The following is a 20392-nucleotide window of genomic DNA, read 5'->3' on the forward strand; positions in this document are numbered from 1 at the left end:
TCTACCGAATGTCTTTTGTTCCAGTAGTTTTTATCCAATCAAGATAGGGGTTCTATCTGTTCCTTATTGTGGTGGACTTGACCTTCCACGTTGTTTCCTGTGACATGACTGCGACAATGTCTGACTGAATAAGTTCAACAAATAAGTATTCCATGCCTCTACTGTCTTTTCCTCTCTCTTTCCAACCTAAAGCTGTCGTTGCCTTTCCCGCTAATATCATACCTTTGAAGGTAAACTGGTCACCTTTCTCTATTGCCATGTTTCCAAGTATACCCATTGTCATGAAATCTATTGATAGCTTCATTTTAAAAATTTCCTTAATAACCTTTAGGACTTTTTCCCAGAATTCCTTTACCTCTGGGAATTCCCAGTACATATGGGAAAACCATCCCTTGACTTGTTTACAGTGCCAACAGCTAGAATTCAATCCTGCTACCATATTAGCAAGCTGGGCTGGAGTTATGTAGCATTGTTCCATTTGCTGTTTTCTCATCTCTACTTTAATATTTCATTCCATACCTTCTTATAGTTGAATTCTGCAGTCTTGTTAATATTTCTGCAGAGTTTGATGCCTAGGTATTTTATTCTTTTAGACCCCAGGCCCATTCCTGTTATGTTGTTTATTATGTTTTTTTCGGCTACGTTTACATTAAAATACATTATTTCTGATTTTGTTATATTTACCCCTAATCCAGAATATTCCTCAAAATCTTCGAATATTATCTTTATTTCTTTTATCCCTTCCTTAGGATTTGTTATGATTCCAGTAATATCATCTGCAAACAAATTGATTTCCATCTCCTCTTTCCCAATCCTATAGACCTCTATCCTCCCACAGTTCCTTATCCTTTCCGCTAGTTGTGCTATAGCCATTATAAATAGGAACGGCGAAAGAGGACACCCCTGCCGAACACCTCTGTGTATTGGGGGAGATTGGGAGTATTCCCCATTAACTCTCCCCACTGCTGTTCTTTCCTTATATAGTTCTTGTATCGCGAACCGATAAACCTCTCCTATTCCATATATTGTCATTGTTTCCCATAAAAACTCCCGTGAGAGTGTATCAAATGCTTTAAAGACATCTAATTTCAGTAGCCCGAACTTTTTTACTTGTCCGTGATATTGGTCTTCTTTTATTATTTGGGGGGTGCCATAATTTTGGCGAAGATTTTATAATCTTGGTTTAATAGACTTAGAGGTCCATATGAACCTACTTCTTTAGGGTCTTTGTTTGGTTTTAAGATTACCATTATTTCTGCCTTTCTCCATGTTTCTGGGGCCTTTTCCCCTTCTAGTATACTGTTAAAAAGTTGTTGTAGTTCCGGGGCCAAAATTTCTACCATTTCCTTATAAAATTCAGCTGTAAAACCTTATGTTATGTCGTTATTATGCAGTTTTTGTGCATAAGGTTTCATTGGGCTTTCTTGCCTTAAAGTAGCCTGGCATACATCTCGACTCACCCACACTCTTTTCCCTTGGAAACTCAATTTCCTTCAAAGTCTGGTATACCTGCTGTTGCAGCTTCTCTCTAGAAAACGTAACTATTGCATTCCTGGGGGATTTTCTCCCCTTAGGCCCTCGGCAGCAATGGGCTCGTTCCACATCTTCTGCCTTCAGACTAACTCCTTGAGTACTACTACTACTACTACTAATAATAATTTATTTATACCCCGCCCATCTGGCTGGGTTTCCCCAGCCACTCTGGGCGGCTTCCAGCAAAACAGTAAAATACATTAACCTATTAAACATTAAAAGCTTCCCTAAACAGGGCTGCCTTCAGATGTCTTCTAAAAGTTTGGTAGTTATTTTTCTCTTTGACATCTGATGGGAGGGCGTTCCACAGAGTGGGTGCCACTACCGAGAAGGCCCTCTGCCTGGTTCCCTGTTACTTGGCTTCTCATACCGAGGGAACCGCCAGAAGGCCCTTGGCGCTGGACCTCATGGAGGTGGAGCATAGCCAGGTTCTCAAAGTTTCTTCCAACTCTTTAGCCTGTATTTCTTCCGGAATTCCTCCCAAAATCGTATTAGCTCTTCTCTGGGGGTCCGGCAATTCTGACCCCTGTTTAGATAGCGTAGTTACTTTTTTTCCATCTTCCTGGGCTAGCTCTTTAGCTTGAATTGCTAATTGCTTCACCCCCTTAATTTTGACTCCTTCAAGTATTACAATAATATAAATCCTAGTTAAAATATTTTAAAAGACTTCCACCGCATTCACCGCACGCCTCTTAGTTATCTTGCTCGTCTTTACATCTGTTCTTCAATCATTTCCCTTCCTTAGGTTCTTTCATAATCCGTCAAATCTTTATGTTCTCTATATTCTTAACAAGCTTAGTCTAAGCACAGGCAAACTTTCACATTTGAGCCCTGCTTGTATAAATATTCATTTAAGCATTCCCATTGTTTCTGTATTATAGTTTTGGATTTATGCCTTATTAAATCCGTCAATTTTGCTAACTCCAGGTACTCACACAGTTTACTTAATCAGTCCCCTTTTGTTGGGATATAATTTCCTTTCCAATGACTGGCTACCAACATTTTCGCTGCTGTTGTTGCATACAGAAAGATGTTAGTTTTGTCTTTGGGGATATGCTTACTCAAGATTCCTAGTAAATATGCTTTTGCCCTCCTGATATATGATACTTTTATCAATTTTTTAATCTCTTCATGGATCATCTCCCAAAATTTTCTGATCTCTGGACATGTCCACCACATATGGTATAGAGTGCCTTTCATTCTATTACATCTCCAGCATTTATTACTATTTGATCTATTCGTTTTTGCCAGTCTGTCTGGTGCCATATACCATCTGTGGTGCATCTTCATATAATTCTCTCTTAATGAATACTAAGCTGTAAAATTTATATTTTTTCCCCAAAACTTTTTCCAATCTCCAGAATCAATTGTATATCTTAAATCCCGTTCCTACTTTAGAATATTCTCTCCTTTGACTTCTTGATCTGGGAGGACTTTATCTAATAATCTATATATTTTAGAGAGTGTTTTTTGATTGTTTTGTAAAACCTCTCTTTCTAATTTTGATATTTTATTTCCCAAATCCCCTAGTTTTTATATCTTTCTCGTATGTAGCCTTAAGTTGGAAATATTCTAACCAATTTATTCCCAGTATTTTGAGTTCTTCGTATTCTTTTAATTTGATACAGTGGTACCTCGGGTTACATACGCTTCAGGTTACATACGCTTCAGGTTACAGACTCCGCTGACCCAGAAATAGTGCTTCAGGTTAAGAACTTTGCTTCAGGATGAGAACAGAAATCGTGCTCCGGCGGTGCGGCAGCAGCAGGAGGCCCCATTAGCTAAAGTGGTGCTTCAGGTTAAGAACAGTTTCAGGTTAAGTACGGACCTCCGGAACGAATTGAAAAAAGCAAAGGATGTGTCAGGAGATAGATAATGTTCTTTCAGGAAACAGTAAACCTATTAATAAATTGTACTAAATTTAGTGTGTGTTACAGGCTTCTAAACAAAGTAGTAAATGCACAGCTTCTTTTAAACTTCTGTTGCTTTTTTTAAGTTATTCCTCTTCGATGTTACAGGTGTCTAGAGAGGATGGCCAGTGCTGAGCTTATTTCCAGTTATTTCACTTCAGCTCCTTAACTTAGTTGTTGCAACTTAATATTTTGATTTTTAAACAAGGTGGTACTTTCTGTCAGTTTCCACACTCCTGAGGTACTTCTGACAGTATAGAAGACCCAGGGGGTCACCACACCCTTCATAACTGGTTTGGGATTCTTCTCTTTCTAGAAGATCTTTCCCATCCTGACTGAAATGAGACGAAAGTAGACAGTATCCTCACAGCTTCTCCTTCTCCTACCGAAGCTGATAGAAGGCACTCCGGGCCACCGAGGCCGCCTGAGCCTCGAGCGACAGCAAAGGCTCCAGGAGTACCCCCAAGCTGTGAACCTGCTCCTTCGGAGGAAACGTGACCCCGTGAAGAGCAGGTGGCCTAGGGAACCACCCACTAACAGTGCCTCGGTCTTATCTGGATTGAGCTGAAGTTTGTTGGCTCTCTCCAGTCCATTACCGAGGCAAGACACTGGTCCAGAACTTCCACTGCCTCACCTGCAGGTGTAAAGGAGAAACAGAGCTGAGTGTCATCAGCATACTGCGGACAACGTACTCCAAACCTCCAGATAAGCCCACCCAGCAGTTTCATGTAGATGTTTAACAACCTGGGGGATAGGCTTGAGCCCTGCGGAACCCCACATTGAAGGTTCCATGGGGCTGAAAATCACTCCCCATGTACCACCTGGCTTACTTCTGACCTGGCTTACTTCTCAGCAGATGTGCCAACTTGAATAAAATAATAGGAGGGCCCAGGCAATCACTGTCCAGGAGAATTGATCATATGATGCCGTGCACACACACTATTTGAATGGCAGTGCCGGTTAACTTTGGGGGTGCCAGGACCCCACAAATATTTTATTGGCAAAGCCGATCAGTCCCTAGGAGTTGGCTCTTGTGCGTCAGAACCGCAAAGGGCTGGGCTGCGGATTCTTCCAACCGGATCTCTGCAACTACTGAGAAGAGTTGAGTGCTGACCATTCCTGGCTCCCTGGAGCAGTCCTTGTTTCTGCTAATAAAGAGTTAGCTTCACATGCTCTCTGTGGTTTTGGTTGGCTGGCTCTAGGATTCCATGAATCCAAACTCCCTGGAGGAAGGGGGTGCGGTGGGACTAGGACCCCCACCCCACCCCGCTTTACTTCAATCAGATACCTGAGCAGGAGGAAGACGCCAAGGCAGCTCTGGAGCCCCTCCAGGAAATTCTCTGCCAGCGCCCCCAACCGTCCCCTGGCAATGCTTGGCTGGGCTTCCCTCCCACACCCTCTTCCTCCCAGTCTAATGGATGAGATGATGCCACACACCCCTCACCATTTTCATGTCAATCAACTTTTTTGGAAGGGGGACAACGGGACCTTGGCCCCTAGGAGTTGGCTCCTGGGCCTCTTTCCACCCCCTCCCTGGGGAGTCAACCCTGAGGGCCCTCTTTGGCGATGGGGACCCTCATCTGAAGGACAAGGGAGGTCGGGGTTCGAATCCCCACGACGGGGTGAGCTCCCGTTGCTCTGTCCCAGCTTCTGCCAACCTAGCAGTTCAAAAACATGCCAGTGCAAGTAGTTGTGGCATTTCTGTGCACTCTGGTTTTCACCATTATACCCCGTGGCGCCAGAAGCGGTTTAGTCCTCCTGGCCACGTGACCCGGAAAAGCTGTCTGGAGACAAACGCCAGCCCCCTCGGCCTGACAGCGGAGACGAGCGCCCCAACCCCACAGTCGCCTTTGACTGGGGTCCTTTACCTTTTGAATATCCCAGTGTTATTGTGCGTGGGGGGAGGGTAATCTCCTGCGCGGGAGGGGCTTCATCCTGCCACGCAAGCCCTGCAGGTGTTGGGTTCCCACTTTGCAGCTGGATTGCATAGATCCGGGGCCCAGTGAGGGCCCTTTTGGGGGGGCCCTCCCTTCCCCATCACTGCATCTTCATCTCTTTGTCCTCTCTGCCCATCCGCCTCCCTTGCTTGCTCCTCCGGGAGTCTATTTCTGCGAGTCAGGCGGGGGTACCACCCCCCCTCTATGATGGGGGGGCAGTTCTTCCTGAACTGGATCCTCAGGGATCCTGCACCTCAGCCCACAAGGCCCCTTTTCTGCAAGGTGGTTCTTTGGCCACTTCTTCCCTGCCTCTGGTTTACAGAAAGCTGTGAAATCTGCACATGCCCAGAGTGTTATGTACTGAAGTTCTCACCCTGGGCCATCAGGGGGATAGTGTAGATAGTTTTCACTCAGGTCCACGTCAGTTATTTTAGGCGGGAAACCCTGGGTTGTTGTTGCTACAATGTTAACAGCTGGCTGCCTATAAAAGCAGGCCGGCTGAGCTGTTTGCTGTTCAGTTTTCTGTTCCAGCTTACAAAATAAAGAGCTGCTTTGGAGAAATCGCTGTGTCGTCTGCCATGTCTACCCACTATTCTACACAGTATGGAGGATTTTCAAAACTGTGGTTATGTTTGGTGTGGGGAAAAGGGGGAAGAAAGGGGGGGGCGCTGTCTGCGGACAAAGGTCCAGGGGTCCTTCACCTTCGCCTTCCCTTTGGTGGGCATCGCACTTCAGTTTCCGCAAAGGGGCCCCTGGGGGTGCAGGGCAGGGGAGCATCTCTTGGCCCCCCAGGAAAAAAGAAACGTGGGGGGGGGAGAGGGGGAGAGACTTCCAGGATGAACCCTGCCGGTGGGTCCCAGGGAAGGCGCTTCCAGGAGAGGCCCTTTAACATTCACTTATTGAGTCATTTCAAAGTAGGGATCCAGATGCACACGGCAGAATGGTAACGGGGAACCCCCACCTCCCTTGTCGTCACTCTGCATAAGATGGGGGGGGGCCTTGATGCAGAGTCCTTGGCCCAGATGGAGAAGGGAGGGCAGCCCCTAGAGCGCAGAAGCAGGCAGGGAGAGGGAGGGAGGGAGGGAGGGGCGGTCTGGGTGCCCTCGGCTTGCCAAGGGTTAAAAGGAGCAGAGCGGGATTCCTAGAGAGGACAGGAAGGGGAGGGCGGGGGAGGGCAAGGTCCTCCCCAGCAGAAGCCCCTCCCTGCCCAGTCCCTTCCTGCGAGCAACGAGGAGGCTGCTTTGTTCTCTCTGCTTTGCAAAAACTTCCTCGGTGCCCCTCCTGGAATCTGGTGAGTCTCTTCTCTCTTCCCCCTCGGGGTGCAGCGGGGAGAAGGGGGTCCCAGGGCTGCAAGGGAGGAGGCAACCCCCCCGTTCAGCTCATGCATGGGGGGGAGACCCCCAAGTCAGGGAGCAGAGGGTCCTGCCCCCAGTTCCTCTCTGCCGTGCCAGGGAGGGGCTGAGTGTCCAGCAGGTCTGCAACTCTGTTCTTCCTTTGGATCAAGATGCTGCCTTCCCTTTGGGGGGGGAGTCTTTGGGGCAACAAAAAGAGGGCATGCAAATAAGCCCCCTTCAGATTGAGGGGAAAGTCGCATTTCATAACTCAGAGAAGCATCCGAGGAATCCGAGGAAGGAGAAGCCCTGTGGAGTGGGGAGATACAGCCCCCGCCCCCAAGTGTGGAGACTGGAGGGGAGACCCTCTCCCACCATCTACCCAAATACAATTCCCAGAGATCCCTGGCAAGAAGGGGGGATTGGTGACCACTCTGGGAATTGCAGTCTTTGTCTCCTTGCAACTCTCAGGGTCCTGAACCAATTCTGGCTCCCAGGATTCTTGGGAGGAGTCCCTAGGGCGGGTGAGATCTGGTTTCCAACCTTGTTAAACATCTGCCCCCTCCCAGCAGAGCAAGTGCACAGACTGGCACGTGCCACTCTTGGGAGCAGGAGCTGCATCCAGCCTTGCTCAGCTCAATATTTTTAGGAAGACCATGCCCCTCCTGCCCTGGCAAGGCACTGGGGTGAAGCTGATCAGCATCCTGTGTGAATGATAATAATCATAATAACAACAATAATATTTACCTGCCACCCATCTGACTGGGTTTTCCCAGACACTCTGGGCGGCTTCCAGCACATATAATATACAGGGCTGCCTTCAGGTGTCTTCTAAAGGTTACATAGTTACTCATCTCCTTGACATCTAATGGGAGCGTGTTCCACAGGGAGGGGGCCACTACCAAGAAGGCCCTCAGCCTGCTTCCCTGTAACTTCACTTCTTGCACTGAGGGAACCGCCAGAAGGCCCCTGGTGCTGGACCTCAGTGTCCAGGCTGAATGATGGGGGTGGAGATGCTCCTTCGGGTATCCTGGACCAAGGCCGTTGAGGGTTTTAAAGCACCAACACTTTGAAAGTAGATCCTTTAGGAGCGGTCTTACATGGTTCCAGCAGCCACTCCCAGTCACCAGTCTAGCCTCCGCATTCTGCAGAACACTAAGTGAATGACACAGAGGTTGCTGCAGACTAAAGTTAGAAAAGCTTTAATTGCTACAAATGGCATAAGGAAACATGGTATGGAATTAAGGGAAAAGATGGTGTTGACCTGGAGTGGTTACAAAATTTCTGGTCTCTCCCCGAGTGCCACGGGCCCTGCTCCAAAGAGAGCTTCTCTAAAGAAAGCACAACCAAAAATCTCTCCATTTTGCGTGAATAAGGAAAATGAGGAGGTGGCTACGAAACAGCAGGAGCCAGATCCTATTCCCAACCTTCTAGGGTCTCTCAGCAGCTCTAATGATGAGCAGAAAGAGGTTTGGGGCCCAGCCAGCTCAACTGCTAAGGCATCTCTTCCACTGAGACGTGGGGGCACCTACATGTAATAGCTACTCGGCTGTATTCTGCCCATGCTCTGGGGCTGCAGTTTTCAGACTTGGGGACAGGATGGTGCCTGGTTTTTGCACCAAGTTCTATCCATAAGCCCCTCTGAGTTCAATGGGGTCTACTCTCAGTCACTACTGTGCAGACCATGCCAGCCTTAAGAAGTGGGGTGAGGTGCAAACAGTTTAAGTTGGAATCACTGGAGATGTTTCAAATGGGGTTTCTGTTGGGAAGGGGCTGCCCCATTTGTGCTTCTCCAGAAGCAGGGGAATATCTAGGGCAGGAGAATGCCTGCAGGGCCTCTGAGGCTCCCTTTGTTTTTTCCTCTCTCCCAGGACCCTGCAGCTTGTGGTGGCTTCTCGACTCCTCAGGAAGGATGAAAGAGACTGAATCTGTAAACCTAGCGAGGATGGAAGGGGGAAGATGGACAGTTGACCTGGTCAGGTTGTCTCCTGCATCCCTCCTCACAGCCTCTGAGCGTTCCCTCCCAGGGACCTCCGAGAGATCTGGTGAGTGCCAGGGGAGGGGAGATGGGGACATGGATGGATGGGGCTGGAGAGGTATCGGGGCTTGTGTATCATTCGTGCACACTCCCCCACCTCTCCAGTCTGCCTTCCAACTCCGTCAAGACCCGGCTGAGGGGGGTGGGGTGCGTCGAAACTTTTTCAGAACATAAAGAAACAAAAACAGTAGTTTGCTGCCCCCACTTCCTTATCTTAGAACAGCCCTGAAAAGGAAGGAGATTATTCTCCAGTTTTTCCAGACTGCCCCACACTGTGTCACTTTTCTGTGTCACAGACAGAAATCCACCAGGCTCTGGTAGGCGACTAAGTGGTCAGGTACTGGTTTGGCTTCCCCGGCAGAAAGGCATAAAAGACAGTAACAGGGAAAAATCCTTTTTCCAGAATTTTTTAAAAACCAAGATTATTCAAATTTTTCAATATCACTAACTACAGAACATACAACGAGAATGAAAGTGTGAAACAGAACTGTTCTCCGCATTCCTGGCATCAGGGCAAGTCCTCTTTGCAAGACAATGGTCTCACATGGCAAGGTATGTTAGGGAATTGCAAGTTGGCTTCCTTAGGTTTTATCCCTTTTGAACCCACGTGGATTCAAAACTCAAAAGCCAATCAGTTCTTTAGATTAATTAGCAACTCACCAATGGTTAGATAGAACAATAACTCAGGCTTCTTAGGAGCCTCGACAGCCGAATCCTGTTTATCAAAAGGCCTTGAAGATGAAAAGCATTCCCAAAGCCAGACCAGATTCTTTGAGTTGTAAATTAAGCTTCATAACCTTTTTCACACAGACAGGGCATCTAAGATAGCCAGGTGTCAAGACTACAAATCAGCTAGGAACCTCCTTCCTGCAGATGGAGAAGATAACTTATTCACACTCTTTGAGACAGAAAGTCTGCAATTAAAGAAGCAGATACACATTCCAAGAATTCTACAGCGTTTGGCTCTCCCATAATGCTCTTCTTTAGCATGAGCCAAAGTTTTAACTTGCTAAGAGCCAGTGTGGTGTTCTGGTTAAGAGTGGTATTCACCTAATCTGGTGAACCGGGTTCGCGTCTCCGCTCCTCCACATGCAGCTGCTGGGCGACCTTGGGCCAGTCACACTTCTCTGAAGTCTCTCAGCCTCACTCACCTCACAGAGTGTTTGTTGTGGGGGAGGAAGGGAAAGGAGAATGTTAGCCGCTTTGAGACTCCTTCGGGTAGTGATAAAGCGGGATATCAAATCCAAACTCCTCCTCCTCTTCTTCTTCTTCTTCTTCGATTTCCCAACTTCATTACAAACTCTTTATTGGTAATATATAGAGATAAATTGAGGATTTTTACAATTTTATAACATGCAGATAAAATTATGTGTTGCGAAACCAGAGAGAGGAGCTGGGGGAAGTCTTGGGGGTGGGGAGGGATTTCCCCCCTTTTTTAGTGGGAAATGGGGGGGGGATAATGTGGATGATGTATTTTTGTTAAAATTGTTATGTTGGAATTCCTAATAAAAACATGTATTTTTTTAAAAAAAAGGAATTAAGGGAAAAGATGGTGTTGACCTGGAGTGGTTAGAAAATTTCTGGTCTCTCCCTGAGTGCCACGGGCCCTGCTCCAAAGAGAGCTTCTCTAAAGAAAGCACAACCAAAAATCTCTCCATTTTGCGTGAATAAGGAAAATGAGGAGGTGGCTACGAAACAGCAGGAGCCAGATCCTATTCCCAACCTTCTAGGGTCTCTCAGCAGCTCTAATGATGAGCAGAAAGAGGTCTGGGGCCCAGCCAGCTCAACTGCTAAGGCATCTCTTGCACTGAGACGTGGGGGCACCTACATGTAATAGCTATTCGGCTGTATTCTGCCCATGCTCTGGGGCTGCAGTTTTCAGGCTTGGGGACAGGATGGTGCCTGGTTTTTGCACCAAGTTCTATCCATAAGCCCCTCTGAGTTCAATGGGGTCTACTCTCAGTCACTACTGTGCAGACCATGCCAGCCTTACGAAGTGGGGTGAGGTGCAAACAGATTAAGTTGGAACCACTGGAGATGTTTCAAATGGGGTTTCTGTTGGGAAGGGGCTGCCCCATTTGTGCTTCTCCAGGAGCAGGGGGATATCTAGGGCAGGAGAATGCCTGCAGGGCCTCTGAGGCTCCCTTTGTTTCTTCCTCTCTCCCAGGACCCTGCAGCTTGTGGTGGCTTCTCGACTCCTCAGGAAGGATGAAAGAGACTGAATCTGTAAACCTAGCGAGGATGGAAGGGGGAAGATGGACAGTTGACCTGGTCAGGTTGTCTCCTGCATCCCTTCTAACAGCCTCTGAGCGTTCCCTCCCAGGGACTTCCGAGATATCTGGTGAGTCCCAGGGGAGGGGAGATGGGGACATGGATGGATGGGGCTGGAGAGTTACTGGGGCTTGCTCATTTTGGGGGTGGGATGAGGCAGGCAGGCGGATGGAGTTTGAGAAGGTGGGCACCTTTTTGGGCTCCTCCACCTGCCTTCCAGCGCCTTTGACATCTGCAGGCAATTTGAGCCAGGAATACGTCACAGCTCCCCGGCCACCGCGATGTATTGGTGCCAGTACTGTGCTCTGAATGCCCTACCAATGTCAGAGAACTCACTGATCCATTGCGCAGCACTAGAAGCCATGATTCTTTAAATTACCTGATCCTGATTTCAGGACTGATTGCCGATGGGGCCTCTGTGTTTTGCCTTTTTCTTTTCTTTTAGGAATAACTTTTCCTTTTCTTTTAAAAACAAGGATCATATAAGGCTAATATATGATACAAATATGTAGACTAAATAAATTTGCAGGAATAACATGTCGTTCCTCGTTGGTGATCAGCGTATGAGTTCTGGGTTCATGAATTGGTATAAATTGAAACAAAAAAGGGGTAAACAGCGGAGAACAGAGAACATTCAACATCGCATAGCCGAATTCCTAGTCAGAAGCTCTTGTGACTGTCGTGCTTAGATTAAGTGTGAGTAATAGTCATTTTCCATCTTCTGTTACCAATTAAACTATACAGAGTTGGTCTGCTCATGAAAATGAGAGGAGATTCAAAGTGAAGAAAGATATTTAGGAAAAGGTTTAAATTTAGACCAAATTTAGATTGAGGCAACAGCTGATGGGGAGTGTGCAGGTGAAGATGTTCCTGCTTGTTTCAGAGGAGGCAGGGACGTTGCTGGATCCTGACAAGAGAGCTTTTCGTAAGGAAGTCAAGAAGGAGAATTGAGGGATCATGGACTCTCTCGTTAAAATTCCCTGTTAGATCATAACATCAATTTTGAAATTCCATACATACCTCTATTTCAGGGGTGGCCAACTTCCAAGAGACTGCGATCTACTTGCAGAATTCAAAACTTGGAGTGATCTACCCCTGTTTTGTAGGGGTTCAGGTCAAAGTTGTTGAGCTTTTATTAGCAACTCACCAAAGGAGCGCTGGGGGGAAAACAGCCTCCAGCCTCGGTTTGTAAGCTCTGTCTTCCATTCTCCAACAATGGAGGGAGGATCCGGGAGGGGGCCTGCAATTGACTGCGATTGACCAAAACCTCGCAGGGATCAACCAGTAGATCGTGATCGACCTGTTGGACATCCCTGCTCTATTTGATGAACCTCCACTATTTGGATGGAGACCAACAGCATCTGGGATTCTAACATCCACACCGTAAGCCCTGAATGGAGGGATATCAACTGTTTGTGAATATTCTTTGTCTAGTCATGCATTTTGAAACAATGACCAGGCTTGTCTGAACCACCCAGGCCTTCTTAAATGTGGGCTTGAGAGTTTTTAGGGAAGTTGAAGTAACTTCTGTCAGGTTTGTTGTTTTGGCTTCTGTTTGCATTTGATTGACCAAAGAGATGACTGACCTTGCATATGGGGTGGATTCCAGGATTGAGCCAAATCAAATCTATCCCAGATAAAAGCCAAGCAATATGTCAGTTAATATCAGCCAACAAAGGCAGTGAAAACTATTGTAAGGCCTCACATCTAACTCCAGTCCTTCCTTTATCACAAGCATTCATTAACTTTGTTCAATAATGGATGTGAACCACGTCCCCTTCGCTCTGAGTGGGGTTGGGGTCCGGGGCAGCGATGCAGAGTTAGCACGACTTACCCTAACGTGGCAGTGCATTGATGGGGGAGGGGTCAGGTGGTGGGTTTGATGGTTCTGTGTCATCTGCGCCCCGGTCACAGTATGCTGGCAGTGTGGCCCATTGGTTTCAAGAGAGTCAGGCACCCCTCAGGCATGCTCAAATGTTGGGGGGTTGAAGATGCCACACATCTACAATGCCATTAATTTAGACTTCAAGGAAGTCCTCTTGAGGCTGAAACGAAGCACTGTCAAGTCTCTTAGTGAGTTGGGGGGGCGGGGAACTCTGTTCAATAATCTGGAGCTCCATTTCTTCCTGACGCGATAATTATCTTCTCTCTTCATTGCAGATGGTGATGAGTGGGAAGGGAAGAACAAGGGGGACCACAACAGAATCCACATATCGGAGAAATCAAATAAATATTCAGAGTATGGAGAGAACATCGGCCAGAGCTCCCAGTCCACCTCCCATCAACGAAAGAGCTTCATTCGGAGGGATAGCCTCACTTCACATGAAAGAATTCACAGAGGAGAGAAATTGTATCACTGCAGAGAATGTGGAAAGAGCTTCAATTGGAAGTGTAATCTCACTTCCCATCAAATAATTCATACGGGGGAGAAACCCTATCAGTGCTTTGAATGTGGAAAGAGCTTCAGTTGCAGCTCAAATCTCACTTCCCATCAAAGAATTCATACAGGGGAGAAACCCTATCAGTGCTTGGAATGTGGAAAGAGCTTCAGTCACAGGCAGAATCTCAGTTCCCATCAAAGAATTCATACAGGGGTGAAACCCTATCAGTGCTTTGAATGTGGGAAGAGCTTTAATCAAAACATACATCTCACTTGCCATCAAAGAATTCATACAGGGGAGAAACCCTATCAGTGCCTGGAATGTGAAAAGAGCTTCAGTCACAGACACCATCTCGGTTCCCATCAAAGAATTCATACAGGGGAGAAACCCTTTCAGTGCCTGGAATGTGGGAAGAGCTTCAGTTGCAGCTCAAGTCTCACTTCCCATCAAAGAATTCATTCAGGGGAGAAATCCTTTCAGTGCTTGGAATGTGGAAAAAGCTTCAGTCAGAGGCAGGGTCTCACTTCCCATCAAATAATTCATACAGGGAAGAAACCATATCAGTGCTTGGAATGTGGGAAGAGCTTCCGTCACAGCAATAGTCTCACTTCCCATCAAAGAATTCATACAGGGGAGAAACCCTATCAGTGCTTCGAATGTAGGAAGAGCTTCCGTCACAGCAATAGTCTCACTTCCCATCAAAGAATTCATACAGGGGAGAAACCCTATCAGTGCTTAGAATGTGGGAAGAGTTTCAGTCAACACCTCCATCTCATAATCCATAAAAGAATCCATACAGGGGAGAAACCATATCAGTGCTTGGATTGTGGAAAGAGCTTCAGTCGCAGCCAAAGTCTCACTTCCCATCAAAGAATCCATACAGGGCAGAAACCCTTTCAGTGCTTGGAATGTGGGAAGAGCTTCAGTCACAGACAACATCTCACTTCCCATCAAAGAATCCATACAGGGGAGAAACCCTTTCAGTGCTTGGAATGCGGAAAGAGCTTCAGTCGCAGCCAAAGTCTCACTTGCCATCAAAGAATTCATACAGGGGAGAAACCCTATCAGTGCTTTGAATGTGGAAAGAGCTTCAGTCAGAGCCACAGTCTCACTTCCCATCAAAGAATTCACACCAGAGAGAAATCTTCTTAGTGTTTGGAATGTGGGAAGAGCTTCAGTCAGAATGCCACTCTCATGGCCCACCAAATAATTCATACAGAGTTGAAAGCATATCAGCGCATGGAATGTGGATAAAATTTCACTTGTAAATAAGTCAATTCAAGAACTCACAGCAGGGTAAATAATAGAATGGAAGATTCGGAATCTAGTCCAACCCCCGCCCATGCAGAAAAAAACTCATTTCAAGCATCCATGACAGATGGCCATCCAACTTCTTCTTATAGACCTCCAATGAAGGAGAGTCCACCCCCTTCTGAGGGAGTTCCTTTTCTTTTTTTTTAAAATGAATATTTATTAGATTTTCCAATTTTATATAAACACAAAAAAAAGAAAAAAAGAAAAATATTAAAAACAATTCAGTTTCAATAACAGTTTTTCAATCACATATTTCTTTGACTTCCTCATACCTCCCCTTCTTGTTCTCTAGTTCACCTTATTAATTCAGCAAATCCTAATCTCTTAACATTCCTTTTAAAATAAAACCTTGTTTTCCATTCAGCTTTTTTTTTTAATTTAATAACATAAACCATTATAATCCCCATTATCTTTATCATAACAGCTAGTCCCCACCAAAGTTCAAACCAACATCTTTTCATAGTTCATTAATTTTATAATATTTCTGTAGATAATCCTTAAATTTCTTCCAATCTTCTTCTGCTGACTTTTCTCCCTGGTCGCAGATTCTGCCGGTCATTTCTGCCAGTCCCATACAGTCGATCAACTTCATCTGCCATTCTTCCAGAGTGGGTAGATCCTGAGTCTTCCAGTGCTTTGCTATAAGTATTCTTGCTGCCGTTGTAGCGTACATAAAAAAAATTCTGTCTTTCTTTGGCACCAGATGGCCGACTATGCCCAAGAGAAAGGCCTCTGGTTTTTTCAGAAAGGTATACTTAAGTATCTTTTTCATTTCATTATAAATCATTTCCCAGAAGGCCTTAATCTTCGGGCACGTCCACCATAGGTGAAAAAATGTACCTTCAACTTCCTTACATTTCCAGCATTTATTATCGGGCAAGTGATATATTTTTGCGAGCTTGACTGGGGTTATGTACCACCTGTATATCATTTTCATAATATTCTCTCTTAAGGCATTACATGCTGTGAATTTCATACCTGTGGTCCATAACTGTTCCCAATCAGCAAACATGATGTTATGTCCAAGATCTTGTGCCCATTTAATCATAGCTGACTTAACCGTTTCATCCTGTGTATTCCATTTCAGCAGCAAGTTATACATTTTTGACATAATTTTAGTTTTAGGTTCTAGCACTTCTGTTTCTAATTTAGATTTTTCCACCTGGAAGCCAATTTTCCTGTCCAAATTATATGCCTCCCTTATCTGAAAATAATGTAACCAGTCTCGGAGTTTGTTTTTTAATTTCTCAAAACTCTGCAATTTCAGTCTATCTCCTTCTTGCTCCAAAATTTCCCAATATTTTGGCCAGCTGGCCTCCATATTGAGTTTTTTCTGAGCTTTCGCTTCCATTGGTGACAACCACCTTGGGGTTTTGTTTTCCAGTAAATCCTTATATCTAGTCCAAACATTAAACAAAGATCTCCTAACAATGTGATTTTTAAACGCTTTGTGAGCTTTAACCTTGTCATACCACAAATATGCATGCCATCCAAAAACATTGTTAAAACCTTCTAAGTCCAAAATGTCTGTGTTTTCAAGAAGCAGCCAGTCTTTCAACCAGCAGAATGCTGCTGACTCTATTATGAGTCTGGCAGGGCGAAGCCACCCCTTTCTTTTGCATCAGTTAAAATCTTATATTTTATCCTAGGCTTCTTGCCCTGCCAGACAAATTTAGAAATATCTTTCTGCCACTTCTTAAAACATTCCATCTTGTCCACAATTTGTAATGTTTGAAACAAAAACAACATTTTAGGCAATACATTCATCTTTATAGCTGCTATTCGACCCATCAAGGAAAGCTTCAAATTTGACCATATTTCGAGATCTTTTTTCACTTCTGACCAGCATTTCTCATAATTATTTTTAAATAAATTCCCATTTTTAGATGTCATGTTAATCCCCAGATATTTCACCTTCCTCACCACAGACAGACCTGTTTCATTCTGAAATTTCTCTTTTTCAAACAATGTCATATTTTTCTCTAAAACCTTAGTTTTGGTCTTATTCAATTTAAATCCTGCCACCTGACCAAATTCTTGAATTAGTTCTAAAACTCTTTTAGTACTAGATTCTGGCTCCTGTAACGTCAAAACTAGATCATCTGCAAATGCTCTCAATTTATACTGTTTAACTCCGACCTGTATACCTTTGACCAACCGGTCCCTTCTAATCATATTCAGCAAAACCTCCAGGACCGATATAAAAAGTAAAGGGGAAATTGGGTATCCTTGTCGGAGGGAGTTCCTTTTCACTGCTGGCTCTTGCTATCAGAAAGTTCTTCCTGATCTTTAAGAGAAATCTCCTTTTGTGTTGCTTGAATCACCTCTTTAGATTCCTTCAAGACCTTGAGAAGGACTTCTGTAAGTCTGAGAATGTCCAGGGGACTGGACCATGCTCTATATTCAGGGGGGAACCCATGGAGAGGAGTCCCATATAGGGCTTAAGTCATCTGGGCATTGGTCCGATTGTCCAAACGTCCAAAGGAATTCTGTAAGTCTGAGAATGTCCATATTTGGGGGGGACACCCATGGAGAGGTGTTTGATATAGGGCTTAAGTCATCTAGGCATTGGTCAGATTGTCATAATTACAGACATACTTACTGGTTTGGACGGAAGTGATTCTTATTCCAGGGGAAGCGGTGACTGTGAGATTACAGGTGCTCTTGCCAATATTGTCCAAACGTCCAGTAAAACTTTGACACAGCAGAGCGAATGTTTACCCCCTGAGGTTGATGTATTGAGAGGTTAGGTTTAGGGCCGTGTGGTATTGCTTCATTGTATGTGGGGTCCCTATAAAGGGAACTTCTTCCTCTAGGTGGGATGGAGACTGGTCAAGTTACCATCAGTTGAATGCAACATTTAAGTTAGATTTTAAAAAATGGATTTGCAGAACAAAACTCACAGTTTGAAAGCTTGCTATATGCTAAGGGAAAACTTCATGAAGATGATGCAGAGGAGTCAATCAAGATTATCAAGAGTCTGAAACCAAGCCTTCTGAGGAGGGCTTGAAGGAACTGGGGGTGGGGCGGGGGCGGCGTATCCATTTCAAGTGAAATTTGCCGAAATCTACGCTTGCGACATGGGCTGCCATATGTCGAGATTTTCCCGGACATTTCAGCAATTTCCGCCCAGACGCTGTTTACAATTCTGGATGTATGGCAACCATGTCTATATACAGTGGTACCTCGGTTTTCAAACAGCTTAGTTCCTGAACAACTTTGAACTCGAATGCTGCAAACCTGGAAGTCAGTGTTCCAGTTTGCGAACTTTGCTTCGGAAGCCGAACGTGCTCCTGAGCTTCTGTTTTCACTGTTGCGCTGCTAATTTGTGTCCCCCTGCATTGGAATCAAAGCCTTCTTCCTTCTGTTTTCACTGTTCTGCTGCTAATTTGCACCCCCCCATTGTAATAAAAGCCTTCCATTTCCAATTGCAGTGTTCTGAGGTGATATTTGGAGCTTATATCTGGTTTTTTATTTGGCTTTTTCGTTTTTGTGACTGTGGCTTGTTCTCTGTTTTTGATTGATTGTGTGACTGCGGCAATGTATAAAAGCCCCCCCATCCAAACAATGTCTATCAATCAGTGCAGGTAAGAAAAAATAATAATTTTAATTTTAATCTAAAGTACTGTCTTCTTTCTTTTATAGTACAGTACATTGATTATTGCTTTCATTTTATGGATCAATGCTCTCGTTAGATAGTAAAACTCATGTTAAATTGCTGTTTTAGGAGTTGTTTTTAAAAGTCTGGAATTGATTAATCTGTTTTGCATTACTTACATACATATATTATGTAGATTTCTTACATACATATATTATGTTCTTACAATTTTTAAATTTTCCCACACAATTTTTAAATTTTAAATTATACCCATTATCATGAAATCATAGAATCATAGAGTTGGAAGAGACCACAAGGGCCATCGAGTCCAACCCCCTGCCAAGCAGGAAACACCATCAGAGCACTCCTGACATATGGTTGTCAAGCCTCTGTCTAAAGACCTCCAAAGAAGGAGACTCCACCACACTCCTTGGCAGCAAATTCCACTGTCAAACAGCTCTTACTGTCAGGAAGTTCTTCCTAATGTTTAGGTGGAATCTTCTTTCTTGTAGTTTGGATGCATTGCTCCGTGTCCGCTTCTCTGGAGCAGCAGAAAACAACCTTTCTCCCTCCTCTATGTGACATCCTTTTATATATTTGAACATGGCTATCATATCACCCCTTAACCTCCTCTTCTCCAGGCTAAACATGCCCAGCTCTCTTAGCCGTTCCTCATAAGGCATCGTTTCCAGGCCTTTGACCATTTTGGTTGCCCTCCTCTGGACACGTTCCAGTTTGTCAGTGTCCGTCTTGAACTGTGGTGCCCAGAACTGGACACAGTACTCCAGGTGAGGTCTGACCAGAGCAGAATACAGTGGCACTATTACTTCCCTTGATCTAGATGCTATACTCCTATTGATGCAGCCCAGAATTGCATTGGCTTTTTTAGCTGCCGCCTCACACCGCGTCACACTGAAATCAAAATCTATTGAAAGCTTCCCTTTAAAAATTTCATTAATAACCTTTAGGATTTTTTTCCAGAATTCCTTTACCTCTGGGAATTCCCAGTACATATGGGAAAACCATCCCTTGGCTTGTTTACAGTGCCAACAGCTAGAATTCAATCCTGCTACCATATTAGCAAGCTGGGCTGGAGTTCTGTACCATTTTAGAAAGAATTTTAATTTCAGCACTTTAAATTTGCTTACTTTAATCTCATCTGTTCCTTTCATTATCCTTTCAACCGTTGCTTCGCTAACTTGTTCTTCTTTACTCCACATCTTTTGAATAAGTTGGGTTGTCTGTTCATTTGTTTGTATAGTTCCTCTACTGGCTCTTCTAAACTCCTATTTCCTGTCTCTTGGACTTTGGAAATTTTGTTGTATAGTCCTCCAATTTTTAACCAATATTGGTTACCTATATTCTCTGTTACTTCCTGCAATGACTTTAAGGACTCACCTCTATACATACATTTAACTATATGATATCCCAGATTTTCTTCAAAGTCTGGTATACCTGCTGTTGCAGCTTCTTTCTAGAAAATTTAATTATTACATTCCTGGGGGATTTTCTCCCCTTGGGCCCTCGGCAGCTATGGGCTCGTTCCACATCTTCTGCCTTCAAACTAACTCCTTGAGTACTACTACTACTACTAACTTATTATTTATACCCCGCCCATCTGGCTGGGTTTCCCCAGCCACTCTGGGCGGCTTCCAAGAAAACACTAAAATACAATAACCTATTAAACATTAAAAGCTTCCCTAAACAGGGCAGCCTTCAGATGTCTTCTAAAAGTTTGGTAGTTATTTTTCTCTTTGACATTTGATGGGAGGGCGTTCCACAGGGTGGGTGCCACTACCGAGAAGGCCCTCTGCCTGGTTCACTGTTACTTGGCTTCTCATACTGAGGGAACCGCCAGAAGGCCCTTGGCGCTGGACCTCAGTGTCCGGGCAGAACGATGGAGGTGGAGCATAGCCAGGTTCTCAAAGTTTCTTCCAACTCTTTAGCCTGTATTTCTTCTGGAATTCCTCCCAGAATCATATTAGCTCTTCTCTGGGGGTCCGGCAATTCTGACCCCTGTTTAGATAGTGTAGTTACTTTTTTTTTTTTCATTTTCCTGGGCTAGCTCTTTAGCTTGAA

General features: G+C 44.9%; 1 protein-coding gene across 1 annotated transcript; it reads left to right on the forward strand.

Annotated features, from left to right (window-relative positions):
- The first annotated feature begins 6502 nt into the window (after window positions 1-6502).
- On the forward strand, window positions 6503-14845 carry LOC128409438 (zinc finger protein 883-like). Its single transcript, XM_053379945.1, has 3 exons — window positions 6503-6671; window positions 8583-8756; window positions 13181-14845. The coding sequence occupies exons 2-3, from the start codon at window positions 8624-8626 to the stop codon at window positions 14551-14553; spliced, it is 1506 nt and encodes a 501-aa protein (XP_053235920.1). The 5' UTR covers window positions 6503-6671; window positions 8583-8623; the 3' UTR covers window positions 14554-14845.
- The last annotated feature ends 5547 nt before the right edge of the window (window positions 14846-20392 follow it).

This window comes from Podarcis raffonei, chromosome 2, assembly GCF_027172205.1.
Source record: "Podarcis raffonei isolate rPodRaf1 chromosome 2, rPodRaf1.pri, whole genome shotgun sequence".
Taxonomy (NCBI): Eukaryota; Metazoa; Chordata; class Lepidosauria; order Squamata; family Lacertidae; genus Podarcis; species Podarcis raffonei.

Coding starts and splice junctions, on each gene's coding strand:
- LOC128409438 (XM_053379945.1), top strand. CDS start 8,624: ATGAAAGAGACTGAATCTGTAAACCTAGCGAGGATGGAAGGGGGAAGA. Junction 8,757..13,180: donor AGGGACCTCCGAGAGATCTG/GTGAGTGCCAGG, acceptor TCTTCATTGCAG/ATGGTGATGAGTGGGAAGGG.